The sequence below is a fragment of the Meriones unguiculatus genome, chromosome 16, assembly GCF_030254825.1.
Source record: "Meriones unguiculatus strain TT.TT164.6M chromosome 16, Bangor_MerUng_6.1, whole genome shotgun sequence".
Lineage (NCBI taxonomy): Eukaryota > Metazoa > Chordata > Mammalia > Rodentia > Muridae > Meriones > Meriones unguiculatus.
Window position 1 is genome coordinate 4,258,763 of NC_083363.1, and position 19,684 is coordinate 4,278,446.

Here is a 19,684-nt window from a genome sequence, read left to right on the forward strand (position 1 = left end):
CATACACAAAGGTGAGCACAGCTTCAGGGAGCCTCACCAAGGGACTAAAGCCTCGATGTTCCAGCACTGGCATCCCAGCTCTGTGCCCTGGGGAAGGCGGCAGGACATCTAAGCCCATGGTGAGGGATTCCAAAGACACTGGGGGACTCCAATGAAGAGCGTAAGAAGACCAGGACAGCCCCAACACACCAGGTGCTGGCGGCACCTCAACCGTATGGTCCATTGTAGGAACCAGGGGCGCCTCTTCCTAGCCCTCTCTCTACACGATGCCCTAATGGACTCTAGCTCCTTCCTGCCACTGAGAGCAGAGCCAGACAACCAAGGACCAAGTACCCCCTCCCTGGGTACCCAGGAAGCTCACGGTTGGGGTTCTTGAGACAGAATTGCGCTTCATAGCCTGGGCGCCTCAGACTCACCCTAAGTTTTAGAGCCTCAGGGGAGGAGCTACAGTGTGTACCTCTGCGTCCTGTTCCCCATTTACCCTGAACACCAGCCCTGTGGAAGCACAGGAGCTGAGCATGCTCCCTGGGGAGGGAGAGGCCCCCGAGTTAGCTCAGAAAGGCTCCACTGAAATCTCATGGCCACCGTGATACGGGCGCACCCCAATCTGTGTGTACATTGTAAAAGCACCCTGCTCCCCGCCTGCCCCTGGCAGGACTTCAGAGGTAAGCCCCACTGTCAGGGTCACCCAGTGTGCCCAGATGCAGGCTCTGGTCAGGTTTCTTTGAGAGCCAGGGCTCGGGGAAGGGGAGAGAGTAAGCAAAGGGCCAAGCCACCCCATCCATTCTCCCTCCAGCTGGGTTTCTTCTGCTTGGGTAGAGCTCCCCACGGAGCTCCTGCCAGTGGCCCTGAAAGGAATGTCCTGTCCCATGCCTGCTCAGGCCTCCACACGTCCCTGTGGGGTGGGAACTTGGCATCTTACTAGAACAGACCCCCAGGGTTAACTCGTCCAAACCCTTCCACTTGGTAAGCCTGACTCCATCCGGAGTCCCTCCAGGTCAGGAAGGGCTTGCTTCTCTCTTCTGGAGCTTCTGCTGGGATCCTGGCAAGGTTCTGGGGCAAGGGGGCGTCTACAGTGGCTGCCTGTGCCGAGGGAGCCAGCCCAGCCAAAGGAGGCCTCAGGCTCTGGGAAGGTTAGTCCTGGTCCCCTGTAAGGAGCGGGACAGCAAGGCTAGAGCAATAGGCCAGCACTGGAAGCAAGAGGGCAGGCAGGTGGAGCTCTCGCTCCGCTCCGCACCGGGGCCTCCTCTCTGCGGTCTGCAGCCGTTTGCATTTCCTGAAACCGGATCTTAGTGTCAGAGCCGCCCCTGGGCCGGGGCGGGCGCCTCAGCCATGGCCCTGCGCAAGGAGCTGCTCAAGTCCATCTGGTACGCCTTCACTGCCCTGGACGTGGAGAAGAGCGGCAAGGTCTCCAAGTCCCAACTCAAGGTGAGGGGCATCCTGGGGGCCCAGGGGAGGCTGACCCACCTCACCAGTTCCCAGCCCTGAGAGTCAGCCATGGCAGCCTTCGCCACTCGGCAGGGCAAGCACCTTGCCACCCAGGAGCCCTGGCCCTGCGTGGAGTGCTGACGCAGGGTAACCGAGCCCACGTAGCTCAGTGGACGCTCCCCAGAGGCCCCAGGCTTGTGTCACCAGAGCCGCTGTCCAGAACCAAGCACCGTGACTGGACAGTAGAGGTGGCATCGTGAGGTTCTGAGATTGAGCAACCAGGCCCCTTCCCAAGCTTCTTGTGGGCTCCCCGGTGTCATGCTTGGGCACGTACCCTGCTCCTCCCCGTGGCCTCCTCATAGCTTTGAAGAAAGAAGGTGCTTGCTGGTTACTTCCTTTGGAGCAGAGAGCCTCCTCCATTTGCAAAGCAGGCAGTAATGTGGGCTAAGGGGTCGCGGCCAAAGTCTCTGTGGTGTTGCTACACAGCTCACCATCCCGCGCCACCTCCCAGCGCAGGAACAACAGGTTGGGAAATTCGTCTTGTGCCTTGAGACCTCAGGCTGAGAGTGGGAGTAAAGAGGAGGGGAAGCCAGGCCCGGGGGGGGGGGAAGGGAGGGGGGTACCCATCAGTACCCCCCCCCCCGCTTCCACCCACCTCCGCTTCTCCCTCCACCCGGGCATCTTAAAACCATCAGGCCTGGATGAAGGAGAAGGAGCTCTTCCTCCTTCCTGGGTAGGCGTCTACCCAGGGGAGAAGCCAGGGAAGGCAGCAGAGGTGTATGCCGTGGGAGCCGGGAGCGCAGGACAACGCGCCAGAGCACCCCACTCTGAGCCTGCTAGGGATCCACTCACTCTCTGTAAATGCTTTCTCTTGAGGCTGCGGGGCCAGCACGAGGCTAGGCTGTCTCTCCTCCCACGATCCCCTCAGAGGAGGGGTGTATTTACAACTTCCACTGTTAATGGGCCAAGACAGGAAACCGGGCAGCAAAGGGGACAGAACAGGCGCGGCCCACCTCTGTCTCAGCCCTGACACTGCTGAAGTTGGGGCCTATGAACTCAGATGCCCCGGTTACTTCTGTCACACCCCTTTAGCTGCATTTGTGAGCCTCTAATGGGTAAGGTTTTAACGTCGCGGGGAAGGAGAGTCTAACGCCACCCCTGGTCCCCCAGGGAGGCAGGTTACCCCTTCCATCCTGTGTAACCCCAGCTCACATCCTCTATTTGAAGGAAACTGGATTATCTGAACCCCAATCCTGCAAAAACTGCCCCACACCCGCCTTCCTCTACCCTCTCTCTTTAGTACCCCACCACATGGCTTCTTGCTTCCATGTCTGTGACCTCTGACACCTCTCCAGGCTCTCTGTGTGCCTTGTGTGCAGAGGGCACAGCCCTTAAGCAGTTCCCATTTTGGGGTGTCATCAGTCAGGAAGGCCTCCCGACTAGAACCCCTCTGTGTTAGCTTCTGACTGGCTCATACCCACCCCCTCGCCAGCACCCACAGGTTGAGTATCTCTGGGGAAGATCCTTGGAGGCTGTGCGCGCCTGAACTGTGCACCTCACAGCTCAAATGGAGCCCACCTCCAGTGACATCTCTGGCCACACAGGATTGGTAGTAAATGGCACATCTGCCGAGCTGGGCCGCAGGGAGGTGAGGCAGAAATGTCAGGGCCCTTGCGTATAAGGGAAGGGTTTCCCCTGGGCCCACAGTGGTGGATGCTGGGCTGGGAGGAAGTGGTGATAGGGCTGGAGGTGGGGAGAGGCAGAGGAGTAATAGAGAAGTGGTCAGAGGGCCGAGGAAGAAGCAGAGCAGACCGATAATCCAGCGATAAACCAGCAGGGCTCATCCCCTCTGTAGCCTTGGCGAGAAGGAGGGAGGGAGGAAGGCTTAGCTGGTCTTAGCCTTTGTGCCCTGTGTTTGCAGCAGGCAGGAGACTGTGTCCCCCTCCCCCCCAGGTCGTGCTGTGTCTGTGAGTTGCCTCTGCTGCCCTTGGCCAGAGGAAGAGGAGGAAGGGCCACCGAGAAAAGCCCAAGGGGCTGGATGGGGTGGTTGGTGCACCTGTGACCCCAGTGACCCCAGCGCTTAGGATTGACACGGGACCCTCCAGAGAGTGTCCCTCTCAAAACAGAAACAAACAAGCCCAAAGGATGGGGAGTGGTTTCGCTTTTCCTAGTGAGTAGAAGGCTGGTGGGGAGAAACAAGGCTTCTTCTATGGTCTCTTATTTGGGTTTCATTGGGGGTGTTGTTTGTTTTATTCTGTTAATTAATTTATTGTTTGTTTGCTTGGTTTGGTGTGGTATTTTGAGACAGGGTTTCACTGTGTAGCCTTAGCTGTCTTGGAACTAGCTCTGGAGACCAGGCTGCCCTTGAACTCACAGAGACCCACCTGCCTCTGCCTCCTGAGTGCCACCGAGTGCCTCCTGAGTGTGCCACTGCCCAGCCCTGATGTGTTTATTTAGCTACTTTAAATTTTATTGCATTTACGTGTGTATGTGAGTGTGTGCAGGTTGTGTGGACCACGGAGTGGTCCATGTGAAGGTCAGAAGACAACTTAGGAAGTTGGCTCTCTCCTTCCGCCAGGTCTCAGAGGTGGAGCCCAGGCTTTCGGGCCTGGGCAAGCTCTACCTGCTGAGCCTTCCTTCTCCACGCCCTCCGTATTGCTTTAGAAAGTCCAATGGCTTTTGTCTAGTTTGTTGTGAGTAGTGAAAACAGACCAATGAGAAGAGCTCTCCTGCCCAGGTGGCTTCAGATAGAATACTTAAGAGTTGGGGACTAAGCCAGCGTGGTGGGCACGCCTGTAATCCCAGCACTCAGGATGGCAGAGGCAGGCAGATCTCTGCCAGTTCAAGGCCAGCCTGGTCTACCAAGTGAGTCCAGAACAGCCAAGGCTACACAGAGAAACCCTGTCTCAAAAAAAAAAAAAACAACAACAAAAGAGTTGGGGACAGGGGGTTCTTTCCATGGTATCTTGTGTTTAATCCCAGCACTCAGGATAGCCCAGGCTAGCCTCAAAGTTACAGAGCTCCTTCTGCCTCTGCATCTGCCTCCCCCAAGTGTCGGGACTTGTGGCTTGTGTCACCATGTCTTTTAAAAGGATGACTTGGGACCCACATAGAGGTCACACCTGTGATCCCAGCACTCAGGGAGCTGAGGCAGGAGGATTGCTGAGAATTTGAGGCCAGCCTGGGCAACAGGGGTGAGAGCCTATCTCAAATAAAAAAACAAGCAAACAGGAAAATTAACAGAAGAGTAGTGTGTCTAGGAGAGAGATTACCCATGCTTTGTGATGTCACTGCCTGGTGCTCTCGTGGGCTCGCAGTGTGTACACCTCTGCCACCTGTCAGACGGGTCCAGGGTCTGACGGCTGGGCACCGCAGAGGCAGACCTTTCCATTTCTTGTGGTCGGGATAGGCATGACAGGCAACCTCTCCCTGGACCTGCGTCCCCAGGGAGAAGAGCAGGGACCACACCTGACCACAGAAGAGTGAAGACAGAACCTCCTGGGTGCAGGGCTGCCCACCCTGAGGTCAGGGGCCGGGGGTCAGTGGGGACTGTTAGTCAGTGGGGACTGCTGGACGTCCTCTCCGAGGGAGCCCAGGTGGGGGCATACGGAAAATGCAGCCACCTGGACCCCACCCCTGGAAACTCTGAGTCAGCAGGTCAGGGAGGGGCGGGCCTTTCAGTTTCACCTGCTCCAGAGGAGACCCAGAGGGGGCCCGTCACTTCCTCCCAGGCCTCCCGTTCCCTGACGGGCAGGTAATGAGTCCCTACCTCCTGGCCCAGGGCTGAGGGAGATGGCAGTGAGCTCCTGCCCAGCCGCTGCTCCACCTTTCCTTTCCTGCCTGATCCTGCCCCTCACCCCACCCCCCAGGCTAGCAGTCTGAGCTCAGCATCTCTGAGACGCGGGCTGGAGAGAGGGCTCAGTGGTTGAGAGCACTGGCTGCTGCTCTTTCGGAGAACCCACATGGTGACTCGCAACTTTCTGTAACTCCAGTTCCATAGAAGGCCAGACGGCATTGACCTTTAACCCCAGCACCGGGAACGGGAGGTAGAAGGATTGGGAGGCCAGCCGAGGCTACAGAGTGGGACCCTGGCTCAAACGCCCCTCCTCAATTATTTTCTGTCATAAAGGCAAACTAACCAACAAACCAATAGGCTGGCGGGACAGCACATCAGGTTATGACAACTGCTACCAAGCCAAGCCCGACGTCCCGAGTTTGATCCCTGGACCCACCTGTTAGGAGGAAAGGCCTGACTCCCCTTAAGTTTTCCTCTGAGCTCCAGACAAGAGCTGTTAGGATGATAGATTTAAAAAGACAACGTACCATTAAGCACGGTTCTCACGCTGCCTAGTTATTAAGCGGCTCCGTAAAATGGTCTCGTGCTGTCCCCTGTTTGTGTGTTTCTGGGTGTCACCCATTCCCTAAGGACAAACCCTTTCCGCAGAGCTCAGCTGAGGGTGTCCCTGGGCCTGCGTTGACCGTCTGAGTGACTGCTGAGCTGTTGGTGTGGCTTGTCCGCCCCTCCACCCCCCAACACACATGTACAAATAAAGTGTTAAACAGACACCTTGGCATGGCTCAGCAGTTAGGAGCACTGCCTGCTCTTCCTGAGGATCTGGGTTGGGTTCCTGGTACCTACGAGTGACCCAGTGACCCTCAACTATCTGTCATGCCAGTTCCAGGGATCCGACACCCTCTTCTGGCCTCTGCAGACTTAGCAAGCACGTGAGGCACAGACATATTCAAGCAAAAATAATCTTTTATTTAAAAAATACCTTTTAAAATCTTCATTAGATTTTTTTTTTATTTAAAGAGGTGTTTAAGAGCTAGAAATGACTAAGTAGTTAAGAGGAAATACTGCTCTTGAAGAAGACCCCAGGTCCACTCCCAACACCCACAGCAGACGGCTCATGACCTGTAACTGCAGCTCCAGAGTGCCTGATGCCCTCCTCTGACCTCTGAGGGGGCCACATGTGATCACACACCCACACATAGGCACACACACACACACAGCACATAATAGAAATCTTCATACTGGGGCAAAGGTCACATCCAATTTTTAAAGTTCTATGTATTTTTTCTGTGTGTGTGTGTGTGTGTGTAGTTATGAGTGTGGGGACCCTCAGGGGCCAGGAGAGGGTTCAGATGTCCCGAGTTCCAGGCAGTTGTGAGCTGCCTGATAGGAATGTTGGAGCTGAGCTCCAGTCCCCTGCAAGAGCAGCAGGTGCTCTAACCACTGGGCCATCTCTCCAGCCCCACATCCGATTTTAAAGTGATAGATTCCTGAACACCACAAAGATGTCCATTTAGCCAGTTATGGTGGCATGCATATGTAGTCCCAGCATTGAGATGTGAAGGCAGGAGGATCATGAGTCCAAGGTTGTATTTGGTTAATTGTGAGTTCAAGGTCAGCCTTGGCTACAGTATTAATATATATATATACATATATTATATATGTGTTTATATATATTATATATAGTTTTTTGTAGTTATATAGTTTTATAATTATATATCCATATATATATATATATCACTAATTCACACCCTGGTACTAGGTATCAAAGCCCCCATTTCCCCAGTTTTCTCCATATTTGCTCTTACTGTCTTTTGCATCTTTGGCAAGGAGATAAAGAACTAAAGAGCCACTTTCCACACTGGACAGGAACTCACACTCACCATGTGTGGATTGAGCCTGGCTCTGCATCTTTGTCATCTTGTACCTCATGGTCCACAGCAGCTATGGCCCATTTTATTGAAAACAAAACGGAGGCTCACCTCAGAGCATTGAAGGGGTTTACCCAGGTTCCTACAAGCAGAAAGTGAAGGTCCCTGGCTTCCATGTCCCCCCCAGTCACTGGAGGGTCGCCGTTCAGCTGCGGCTTTGCCGGAAGTATACACACAGAGGGGCTTTGGGAAGTGACACAGCAGATGGGAGTAAGGAAGACTCTCAGGTGGATGTTATCATCCTAAATGGCCTGTGGCACACCTGGAGGTGGTGTCAGAGGCAGGTGCATCTCTGTGAGTTCAAGGGCAGCCTGCTCGATAGTTTGAGTGACAGGCCAGCCAAGGCTCTGCAGAGAAACCCTAACATAGGGAGTGTGAATATACAACAGTGGCTTTTTTTATTTTAACCTATTGAAACAGAGTCTCACTGTGTAGCCTTGTCTGCTCTGTAACTCCCTATGTAGACCAGGCTGGCCTGGAACTCACAGAGACCCACCTGCCTCTGCCTCCTGAGTGCTGAGACTAAAGGCCTTTGCTACTGTGCCCCACCCAATAACTGACTGTTCTTAAACAGTCACACTGTCTCTGATTAATGTAACAGAATTTCCCCAAAGCCACTTTCCCCTCCCCTTCTTCTTACCAACTCCAGCCCCTTTGTTTTAGCATCGTAAATCTGCTCAGCCAATGCCCACCCACCTCCACACCATCAGATCCTCACAGCTACCATCTCTCCTATTTCCCCAATTTCTGGGCCATTTCTCACGAGCATTCTTTGAACCCTCCCTAGCTCCAGTCCCTATTCAGGGTCGGTCCTCCCCAGGGTCCTCCCCAGATCAGCCTTACCTGGGTACACATGACACCCTGAACCCTGAGGCTCCAACTAAAATTGGTCAGGTTGAGGCTCCTGCGCTGGAATGGCCCGTGGCCTCCCTGCAGATGGCCTAGCATTTGTGGGCAGCACTTGGGCTCTGGGCATCTTACCACACAAGCTTGGAATCCCAGGCTCCCGTCCCTTCACTTGCTGAGAGCCGAGAAGCTTCTGGCTAGCCCCTCAGAACGGTGTCTCCCGGGGTCTGAATCCCAGCCCGGCTAGGCCCTCAAGGTTTCTCATCTGGATGGCGTGAACGATGAAAGCGCTGGGGTGCCCACAGAGAACGCAGCCAAGGCAGCGTGGGGGTGAGGGAGCAGGCAAGGCGGAATCTTCCGGTCGAGGTCTGACGGGTCCCCAAGCACACTGTCGCTCTGTCCAAGGTGCTGTCCCACAACCTGTACACCGTCCTGCACATCCCCCATGACCCCGTGGCCCTGGAGGAACACTTCCGGGATGATGACGACGGCCCCGTGTCCAGTCAAGGTTACATGCCCTACCTCAACAAGTACATCCTAGACAAGGTGGGGAGCGCCCCTTCCCCCTTCCCCGGCACCCTAACACTAGCCTCTTGTTCCCACTCTCCGCTCCTCCAGTAAACTCCCATTCCTGTCCACGCCGCCTACCCCTGCTCCTCAATCTCCACCCCCCCGCCCCAGCTACATGGCTCCTATTGTGTGTCCTCTATCTTAGCATCTTGTCTCCCCGCCAAAGCCCTCCCTAACTTCCGCCCTGCTCCTCTCACCTGTCACTGTCTTTGCGGGCTCTTCTTGGCTGTCCTGTCCCCTCCTTTCTCCTTTGGGCTGAGAAACTAGTTTCACTGTTGCCAGGGAAGTTAAGAGCTGAAGGTGGGAGGGAGCCATTGCAGAGGTGTCTGAGCCAGCTTGAGCTGAGGCTTGGGCTTGGCAGGAGAGGGGAGTGGGGTTTCAAGGTGATCCCAAGAAGGCCAGGCTGGAGCTTCCTTCCGTCTGAGGGTGGAGCAGGGGTGAGGCAGCCGGCTAACCTGCAGGCCTCGTGCAGGTGGAGGAGGGGGCCTTCGTCAAAGAGCATTTTGATGAGCTGTGCTGGACGCTGACGGCCAAGAAGAACTATCGAGCCGACAGCAATGGGAACAGCCTGCTCTCCAATCAGGACGCCTTCCGTCTCTGGTGTCTCTTCAACTTCCTGTCTGAGGACAAGTACCCACTGATCATGGTTCTTGATGAGGTAAGAGTGATGAGGTAAGAGTTGTAAGAGTTACATCCCCTAGGTAAGACCTAGGGGTTGGGTCATTCAGGGCCAAGCTCCTGGCAAAGCCGTGAAGAAAGACAGGTTGTCTTATTTATTTATATATTTATATATGTATGTATGTATTCATTATTTATTTATTGGGTTTTCCAGAAAGGTTTCTCAGTGTAGCCTTGGCTGTCCCAGACTTGACTCACTTTGTAGATCAGGTTGGCCTCAAACTCACAGAGATCCTCCCGCTTCTGCCTCCCTGAGCACTGAGATTACAGGGGAGCACCACCTCACCCAGCCTGACAGACTGTCTTGCGCCTCCCCACATTCCTCACGATCTCCTTCAGGGTTAGTCCCCGCCTCGCTGTCTCTGGACACGAGATTTGCCCGCGGCTGCGCCTTCTTCCAGGAGAAGCAAGGCTGCGTTCCCATCAGGGTGCTTTGCTGGTTCTCCAAGCCGGAGAACGAGCCACAAACATTTATATTCTGTGGCGGTGTAAATGCCCGACAACACTGCTGAGCATTTTAAAGAAAACAGCAGGGTTAGGCGCAGTGGTAGTCTGGAAAGTGCTTTGCCAAGGGAAAGAAAGGCCTATGCACACAGGAAGTAACTCTGGGCAAACGAGTCTGGCCTTGGCCTCAGTTTCTTTTTCTTCTTTAAAGTGGAGCCAAAGAAACCCCAGTGATATACGGCATGCTGGGGAAAGAGGCCAGGACTTCGGGCCCTGCCTCCTCAGTTCTGGCAGAACTCTGAGGTCTGAGCCTAACCCTAACCCTCCCCAGAGCAGAGCCAGTGGTCCCCAGTGACATCCCTGAAGGTTTCCCAAGGCTGTGTGAACACCCTCATCAGGTCCCTGTCAGTTTGGGGCAAGGTGACCCCCAGAGAGTGGGAAGGCTCTTGCTGCTGTGAGAACAAACTGAAGCAGGATGTACCCCAGCCACCACTTCCTGTTCATCTGCCATGGGTTTCCTGTGCCTGCCCTGCTTACCCCGAGTCCCAGTCCCACTGCTCTCCCACAAGGGAAGGGTCTCAGGGCTGGGGATTGGCTCTGGAATTGGAAATCCCAATGGAGTGCTGGCTGTGTGGCTTTAACTAAGTCACTTTCCACACTGCTCTTTGGTTTTTGTCATATGCAAAGTTGAGGGTGTTGGGTAGGAGGGATTTTTTTTTTTTTCAAGACAGGGTTTCTTTGTGTAGCCTTGGCTGTCCTGGAACTCACTCTGCAGAGCAGGCTGGCCTCGAACTCACAGAGATCCACCTGCCTCTGCTTCCTGAGCGCTGGCATTAAAGGTGCGAGCCCCCGACACCCTGGCTTGTTAGGAGGCTTCTTACAGTAGCTCTGACGCTGTGACTTGCCTCTCTGCTTGGCCTTTCGAGTCCCACTGGACCCTATTCTTTATTTTTATTTTTCTATTTATTTGTTTGTTTATTGAGACCAGGTCATACTATGTAAAACAGGCTCACCTCAAATTCACAAAGATCCAGGCCAGGCCATCACTTGAGAGGCAGAGGCCTGGTCTTAGAGCAAGTTCTAGGGCAACACAGAGCAACCTTCTCTTGAACCCAACAAACAAACAAACGAACAACCAACCCACAGAAAGCCTCCCCGCCCCCACCAGGGCTGGAGAGATGGCTCAGAGGTTAAGAACACTGGCTGTTCTTCCAAATGTCCTGAGTTCAATTCTCAGCAACCACATGGTGGCTCACAACCATCTATAGTGAGATCTGGCGCCCTCTTCTGGTGCACAGGCACACATGCAGGCAGAATGCTGTATAAATAATAAATGAATCTTAATCTAAATCTATCTATGTATAGTCCTCACAGAACTCTGCCTGCCTCTGCCTCCCAAAGGCAGGGATTAAAGGCACATGCCACGAAGTCCAACATGATCCTGCTTTTAGTGTATGGCAGGAAGGAGGAGGCATTGCCATGCTGTTGCTGCTGCTGACATGCCCATCACTGGCCTCCCTCTCCCATCCAGGTGGAGTATCTCCTGAAGAAGCTCCTGAGCAGCATGAGCTTGGAGATGGGCTTGGGCGAGCTGGAGGAGTTGCTGGCTCCCGATGCCCAGGCAGCCCAGACCTCCGGAGGGCTCAGCGTCTGGCAGTTCCTGGAGCTCTTCAACTCGGGCCGCTGCCTGCGGAGTGTGGGGCGCGAGTCCCTCAGCATGGCCATCCAGGAAGTGTACCAGGAGCTCATCCAAGACATCCTGAAACAGGTCAGCCAGGCCAGCCGCTCCGGGAGGGCCGTCGGGATCGGGTGATGGGGAGCGAAGGGGCCTCCCGCTGACTTGCCTCTGGCCACAGGGCTATCTGTGGAAGCGAGGGCACCTGAGGAGGAACTGGGCCGAGCGCTGGTTCCAGCTGCAGCCCAGCTGCCTCTGCTACTTTGCGAGCGAAGAGTGCAAGGAGAAGAGAGGCACCATTCCCCTGGATGCTCACTGCTGTGTGGAGGTGAGGGCGCGGCGTGCAGACCAGGGCTCCAGAGCGAGGGTGGAGGAAAGTGGGGATGTGATGTTTCCGCTTCGATCAGGCCCGTGTGGCTCAAACACGTTTCATAAGTGTTAGAGGTCAGACCCGGGGCCTCCCGCCTGACAGGCAGGTGTTCCACTGGAGCAGCCCGAGGTCAGCACTTTAAAAAGACTAAACCCGCCAACCAACCATATGCCAAGTCACTGGGGGAGCATTAAACTTCCAGAGAGAGTTCAGAGGCCGTGACTCATGGCGACACAGGGTTTCTTATAGCCTAGTATGGCCTTGATCTTGTAGAGTCAAGCCTGACCTTGAATTCTCTTGCCTCTGCTTCTCAAATACTGGGGGCATTTATCCGTGTGTGTGTGTGTGTGTGTGTGTGTGTGTGTGTGTACGTGTTCCTGTGGGTGCACTTGCCTGTTTGTTGGTGTTCACACACATACGTAGGGAAACCAAAGTTTTAACCAGGGTGCCACTATCCAGGAGCTACCCACTTTTTCCAGGACAGCCAGGGCTACACTGAGAATCCCTGCCTCGAAAAACAAACAAAAAAGGAAGAGGAGGAAAGGCAGGAAGGAAACCCTAGTGAAGATGGCTGGTGAAGGCAAGGACGCCAGCTGCCCCTGTATTATCAGGGCCCTCACGCCCCTGAAGAATGAGTCACGTGGAGAGACTGGAAATCGGCAGTTGTAGGTGGTGAGGGCCCCAGCACATGCATGCTCAAAACTTGTGGAGAGATAGCACACACGTAGCTAGCCATCCATCCCAGACAAAGTATTCTGGCAGGGTAGGAAAGGTCGCAGAGAAGATGGGCAGCCAGGAGGAGGAGGAGCTGGGGCTCTGCTGGGGCAGATGTGGCCCCTATCTCAGTGAAGTCCCCGGGGCTTGGGCCATCTTGTAGGTGCTTCCGGACCGCGAAGGAAAGCGCTGCATGTTTTGTGTGAAGACTGCCAGCCGCACGTACGAGATGAGCGCCTCGGACACGCGCCAGCGCCAGGAGTGGACGGCCGGTGAGTGCCGGCCTGGGTCTAGCTGAGCCTCGGTCATCTCTGAGCCTGGTGGTGGCCTGGGCTCCGGCTGACTCCGCTCCACTCTGCCGGTAGCCATCCAGACTGCGATCCGGCTGCAGTCTGAGGGCAAGACGTCGCTGCACAAGGACCTGAAGCAGAAGCGGCGGGAGCAGCGGGAGCAGCGCGAGCGGCGCCGGGTAGCCAAGGAGGAGGAGCTGCTGCGGCTGCAGCAGCTGCAGGAGGAGAAGGAGAGGAAGCTGCAGGAGCTGGAGCTGCTGCAGGAAGCGCAGCGGCAGGCCGAGCGGCTGCTGCAGGAGGAGGAGGAGCGCCGCCGCAACCAGCATCAGGAGCTACAGCAGGCTCTGGAGGGCCAGCTGCGGGAGGCGGAGCAGGTGAGGCTGGACCAGAGGGCGGGGCCGAAGGGCTGGGGCGGGGCTTAGGCAGAGGGCGGGGCCTGGGGCGGGAGAATTCTCAGGCGGAGTCCGGGGGAGAGGGCGGGGCGAGCACTAGGGGCGGAACCCGGAAAGACTTAGGACTGGGCAAAGAGGGTGGAGTCTTTGGGCTGGAGGATGCTGGGGTCGTGGTCTGGGAAGGGGTGGGGCGGGGTCAAGATATGGGCGTGACCGAAAGGGGACCAGGGCCGGGCCTAGGTACAGGATGATGCCTAGGTATAGGGCCTAGCCTATAGTCTAAAGGTGCTAGATAATCAGAGGTTGAAGGATGCTGTAGGCAGCGCCTGAGGGGCTGGAGGGACCTGAGGAGAATAGATTGGAGTGGGTCATGGACAAAAGGTGGAGCCCAAAGGGTGGAGGATGTTGTGGGGTGGGGCTGGAACAGGGGTTATAGCCTAAGGCAAACTTCTGTTGTAGACTGGGATCTGGTTCAGAAACTTGTGGGGGGAGGGCTGAAGAAGCTGCTTGAGGTCTCGTGATTGCCAACAGTTTGGAATGAGATTTATCTGGACTTGAACTAAAATTTAACAAACCCAGTTTGGGGACCATGGGATAGAATGAGCAGGTAGGGCGCTGGTGGAGGGCACAGTGGCTGTGCAGAAACGATTGGATTTAAAGTTTGAGAAAAGGCAATTCCAGGCCATAGAGCCGTTTTCAGCGGGCAAAGGTGCTTGCTGCACCAACATCCTGAATTAATCTGGCCCTGGAACCCCGTAAATACGGCAGAGAAAACCGGCTCCACAAAGTTGTGCCCTGACCGCCACAGGCATGCTGTGGCATGTGAGCCTTCACCTGCAGAACTGTATGAGCTCAGACACGCACTGAGGCCCTCGGTGCCAGTAACTACAGCTCTGATCGTGGAGATGGGACGGGGATTCCCTGAAGAAACAGTTGTTCGGAACTCAGTGAAGCCAGGCGGGGCATCTCACACCTGTTTGAAGAGGTGGAGACAGGAAAATCAGGAGTTCAAGGTCACCCTTGCTACTTGAGGCCAGCGTGGACAGCCTGAGAGCCTGTCTCGATAGCCGGGCAGTTAAGAGCAATGGCTGCCTTTTCAGAGCACCCACACAGTAGCTTGTAACCAGCACATGGATCCCACACCCTTTCAGGCCTCTGTGGGCACTGCCCACATTCGTGCGCAGACATACATGCAGCCAAAACACCCATGTACATGAGCAAATACAAACTTAAAAAAAATAAAAAGTTGGCAGTGGCGGTGCTTGCCTTTAGCCCCAGGGATGCGGAGGCAGGCGGATCTCTGAATTCATCTCTGAATTCAAGTCCAGCCTGGTCTACAGAGTGAGTTCCACGACAGCCAGAGATACACAGAGAAACCCTGTCTCAAAAAAAAAAAAAGAAGAAAAGAAAAAAAGCGTTCAGTCACTTTTGGTTGTTGTGATAATTGCAGTCCCTGGCACCCGCCATAAGGATATTATAATTAGGGTGGGAGCTAGGAAGGCATTACCTTCGGTTAATATGTTGTTTTATTGTAATATAACGTATTATGATGTTTAATTACATGTAATTATAACTGCTGTTGTTTGGTGTGAGGTGCTGGATCGCAAACACAGGGCCGTGGGCGCAGGAAGCACGCCCTCCACCTAGAGCGTCAGCAAGCACCTAATTATTGTTTCGAGGGCCCAGTGCATCAGGCTCTCGGACAGGTCTGGTCAGGAAACCCCCAACAACGGTCCCTCCATACCCACGACCAGGCAGAGTCGGGGGTGAAGGGAACCAGTAGCGCGTCTGTCTCCTCCGGGTCCCACTGACCGACTCTGCCCCCTCCGCCCAGGCCCGGGCCTCTATGCAGGCTGAGATGGAGTTGAAGAAGGAGGAGGCGGCCCGGCAGCGGCAGCGCATCGCCGAGCTGGAGGAGATGCAGGAGCGGCTGCAGGAAGCCCTGCAACTGGAGGTGAAAGCCAGGCGGGACGAGGAGGCCGTGCGCCTCGCCCAGACCAGGTAGGCACGAGGACGGGGTCCCTCTCCCGCCGGCGCCTGCGCGGACCCCCCGCCCCTCCTGGGCCTGAGACGTCCGGGTGCTGCGCCCGCAGGCTGCTGGAGGAGGAGGAGGAGAAGCTCAAGCAGCTGATGCGGCTGAAGGAGGAGCAGGAGCGCTACATCGAGCGGGCGCAGCAGGAGAAGGAGGAGCTGCAGCAGGAGATGGCGCTGCAGAGCCGCTCCCTGCAGCAGGCCCAGCAGCAGCTGGAGGAGGTGCGGCAGAACCGGCAGAGGGCGGACGAGGACGTGGAGGTGAGCGGGAACCGGTGGGCGCGCGGGTTGGGGTGGGTGGGGGGAGGGAGCCAGGAGGTCAGGGCGCCTACCTCAGAGCCAAGCGGGCTTTCTGCGACCTGGCGTGTGTTACCGCCCACAAATTACCTCTCAAGTCTGAAGTCGCTCCTCTGGGAGAGGAAACGGGTAACTCCTGTTAACGCAATGAAACAAGCTAATGCGTGGCCTTTGGTAGGTAAATGCGAACACACCCGTGGATGCATAATACGGGGACAGAATTCCTCCCTCCCCCCACCCCCTCTAAAGCCCTAGGTACAACAGCCCTTGGAGCGTGAATGCCTGTAGATGAGGGTTCTCAGGTCAATGTCTTAAATTAATTAACTACAGTTGGTGTTTGTGTGAGGGAGTCGGATCCACTAGAATTTGAGTTACAGATCAGACAGTTGTGAGCCGCCGTGTAGGTGCTGGGAATTGAACCCGGATCGTCTGGAAGAGCAGCCAGCGCTCTTAACCGCTGGGCCATCTCTCCAGCTCCTAATTTTTTATTTTACTTATGTGTATGGGTGTTTCGCCTGCTTATATATCTGTGTACCGTGTGCGAGCAGGGCCCACAGAGCAGAGGGCTTTCGTTGTTGGATGCCCTGGCACTGGAGTGACTGATGGCTGTGAGCCACCTTGTGGGTGCTGAGAATGCAACCCTGGTCCTCCAAAAGCTGAGCCATCCTTCCAGCCCAGTGATGTCTTTTTGTTTGTTTGTTTATAACTATTAATGCATTTAGAATCTGGGGATACAGCTGAGTTAGCAGACTGTTTGCCTAGCTTGCACAGAGCCTTGGTTCTTTCCCAGCACTGTTTGCATCATGCATTGTGGCTGTAATTTTTCACTCAAGAGTTGGACAAGGAAGGATCAGAAGTTCAGTGTCCTCATCTGCTACATAGTGAGTTTGAGGCCATTGAGTTTGAATACATAAAAGCCTGTCTCATAAAAAGAACTCAGATAAATACATTTTTGTAAAGCTTTTATTGAAGCCGGGCATGGTGGCACACCCCTTTGATCCCAGCACTCGGGGAGGCAGAGACAGGCAGATCTCTGTGAGTTCCAGGCCAGCCTGGTCTGCAGAGTGAGTTCAGACCAGCCAGTTACATAGTGAGACCCTGCCTAAAACGCTTTTATTGGGGCTGAAGTGATGGCTCATTGGTTAAGAGCACAGGAGTTAAGAGGACCAGAGTTCAATTCCCACATCAGCTGCCTTCCACCCACCTGTGATTCTAGCCAGTTACTGTGAGGTCCGATTCCTCTGGTCTCTGTGGGAGGGCACCTGCTCTCATCTGCACACACCTACACCTAGATCTGACGTACATCATTTAAAGTAATAAAAATAGCCCTTTTCAGGACAGGGTTTCTCTGTGTAGTCCTGGTTGTCCTGGAACTCACTCTGTAGACCAGGCTGGTCTAGAACTCAGAGATCTACTTGCCTCTACCTCCCCAATGCTGGAATTAAAGGCATGTGCCACCATACCTGGCTAAAAATAACTCTTTTTGTTTTTGTTTTGTGTTTTTGAGACAGGGTTTCATTATGTAACCTTGCCTCACTTTGTAGACCAGTCTGGCCTGGAACTCACAGAGATCCATCTCCCTCTGCCTCCTCGAGTTCTGGGATTAAGGGCATTCACCACTGCGCCCGGCTACACTAAATCTTAAAAGAGCTTCTATTTAATTTTTCTTGCTGACATAGTCATTTGCAAAAACAATGGTGAGGCTGAAGAGATGGCCCGGTGGCTAAGAACACGTGTTGCTCTTACAGGGGACCCAGGCTTAGTCCCTAGCACCCTGGCTTCCAGCCCCTTATACTAACACAGAAATGGGTAATACAAGGAGGGATGGATCTGCCCGCCCGCCCACCCCTGCTTAGGGCTCTGCACGGCGGTGCAGAGGCTCTCCTACGAGGTCCTGGAGAATCTATTAGGCCGTGGTTTGGTACTCAGTCTATATCACTGGAAAGGTCATTCAACTTGTTTCAGATTTGATTGTTAACTTTTGCTCAGGAAGTTAGATAATGGTAGAGGCGCTTAGCATATCTCCGGAGCTCAGTATGAAGATGACGACTGAAGATGACGGTGAAGGTGATAATGGCTGTTGAAGTGCTGGGAGTACATGAGTCCCTGAAACTGGGGCAAACTGACATACATGGACATATATGGGCTTTTTTTTTTTTTTTAAGATGTATTTATTTTACGCCATGTGTATGTGTACAACATGCTTGCAAGTGTCCTTGGAGGCCAGAAGAAGGCACTGGAGCCTATGGAACTGCAGTTACAGATGGTCTGGGCTGCCATGTGGGTTCTGAAAGCCAGATCTGGGGCCTCTGTAGTAGCAACAAGTGCTCTTAACCACTGACACATCTCTTAGGCCCCCTCCCCCCACCTTTTTTGAGACAGGATCTCATGTAGCCCAGGCTGGCCTCTAACTCATTATGTAGCCCAGGCCTTGCCCTCCCCCTGTCTCTGTGTCCCAAGAGCTAGCTAGCTGGCATACGGAGGTGTACCAGCCTGCCCAGTCTAGCAGGAGTTTCCTAGGAAGATGATGAGCAGCTGTGACCAGACAGACTCAGGGCCTCCGACCCTGACCAGGACAGTACCCCCTGACCACCATGAAAGGCAGTTCTGACCCACCCCCACCATCCTGCCCCACAGGCTGCCCAGAGGAAGCTGCACCAGGCCAGCACCAACGTGAAACACTGGAATGTCCAGATGAACAGGCTCATGCATCCGATTGAGCCGGGAGGTGAGCCTTCCCTGTCCTGGGAGGGAGAGACGGAGGGAGGCCGCAGGTTCTCCTGGGTCACAAAGGTGGAACTGAAGGTCAAAGGTCTCCCTCTCCCAGGGTTGAGGCAAGACTCTCTCTCCTCCCACTCCAGCTCACTCTTCTTCCTACCTCCCTTCTCTCTGCCAGATAAGCGGCCCACCACCGGCTCCTTCACTGGCTTCCAGCCTTCTCCGCTCGCCCGCAGGGACTCCTCTCTGAAACGCCTGACCCGCTGGGGCTCCCAAGGCAACCGAACCCTTTCGGCCAACAGCAGTGAACAGAAGTCCCTCAATGGCGGGGATGAGACCCCCATCCCGGCTTCTGCCTCTCAGGAAGATAAGCTGGATCCGGCACCAGAAGATTAGCCTCTGGTGACCCCGTTCTTCCGGTGCGGTGACTGCTGGGACCTGGCCACAGCGGGCCTGCAGGCGGCTGACCACCTCCTCTGGTACCATCCTGGTGCTACCACCTGCTGACCAGAACCTGGTCCAGGATGGGACTGATTGCTCTTCTCAGCAGGTCCAGACCATGGAGGCTGTCCAGGATATTGGTACTTGAGAATATGGTTCTGTTCTTCAGCCTCAAGGACCCTGTGCCCAGGGCTGTGAGAGAAAGTGAACAACCAAGACAGGGGTCATGTGCCCCTCCCTCCAGGCTACTGCAGAGGAGTCACGGGCAGGCTAACTTCCAAATAAACCTGCTCACACGTACCCACAGCTCTTGCCCCTCCCTCGCTCCGCCCCTTCCCCAGAGTTCAAGAGATGGCAGGTGTGGTGAGGCGGTTAGGAGTATGAACCTGGCGGTGCCATTTTCTCTCGGGTGAAACTTCACTCCCCACACTGGTTGACAGAGAGGATCATGGTCCCCCACGCCGAGGTCCTGTGAGGGGCGTGCCCTTGGCGCAGTGGTGGGCATCATCAGGACCCCAAGTGTTTGCTGAGCATCTGCTGTCTGCCCGAAGGCTACCCACGTCACTACTGCATTCCCAGAGCAACAGTGCTGGACCACTGTTCGTCACAACTGTGGATGTCGGGGCCAATCGGGTAGTGTGTCCAAAGCCTTCCGGACTGGCTTTTCATCCTGTGTTCTCTGACTCAGGTCCTTGCTCTCACAGACAAGAGAGCTATGCTCTAGACCCCACAGGGTTTGCTTCCATTTCTAGACCCCTCACCCCACCCTACAATGGCCACTGGGGGCGCTGGTCCTCTCTCTCATACGGCTTAAATCTCGAACATCCCCTCTTTTGTCGAATGCTTGCTCCCCAGCTGGGGGCACTATTTCTGGGAAATGGCAGCACCCTATGCTCTCTGCTTCCTGTCCTGCCAAGATGTCAACAGCCCCTCGGCACCCTGCCGTTTCTGCCGTGATGGCGTGAGCCCTCCAAAACCTAAGCCAAAAACAAAACAAAACAAAAGTTTTCTCCCTTCAGTTGCTGTGCCAGACACTGTCCCAGTGACACAGAAGTCACTGAGACAC

The 19,684-nt window shown here is 54.9% G+C and overlaps 1 protein-coding gene across 1 annotated transcript; it reads left to right on the forward strand.

Moving 5' to 3' along the window:
- Positions 1 to 1,266: 1,266 nt before the first annotated feature.
- Def6 (DEF6 guanine nucleotide exchange factor) lies at positions 1,267 to 19,636 on the forward strand. Its single transcript, XM_021629455.2, has 11 exons — positions 1,267 to 1,428; positions 8,404 to 8,544; positions 9,041 to 9,226; positions 11,222 to 11,458; positions 11,547 to 11,693; positions 12,613 to 12,721; positions 12,815 to 13,113; positions 14,966 to 15,132; positions 15,225 to 15,423; positions 18,097 to 18,187; positions 18,356 to 19,636. Exons 1-11 carry the CDS (start codon positions 1,333 to 1,335, stop codon positions 18,571 to 18,573), a joined length of 1,890 nt encoding a protein of 629 aa, XP_021485130.1. The 5' UTR covers positions 1,267 to 1,332; the 3' UTR covers positions 18,574 to 19,636.
- Positions 19,637 to 19,684: the final 48 nt, after the last annotated feature.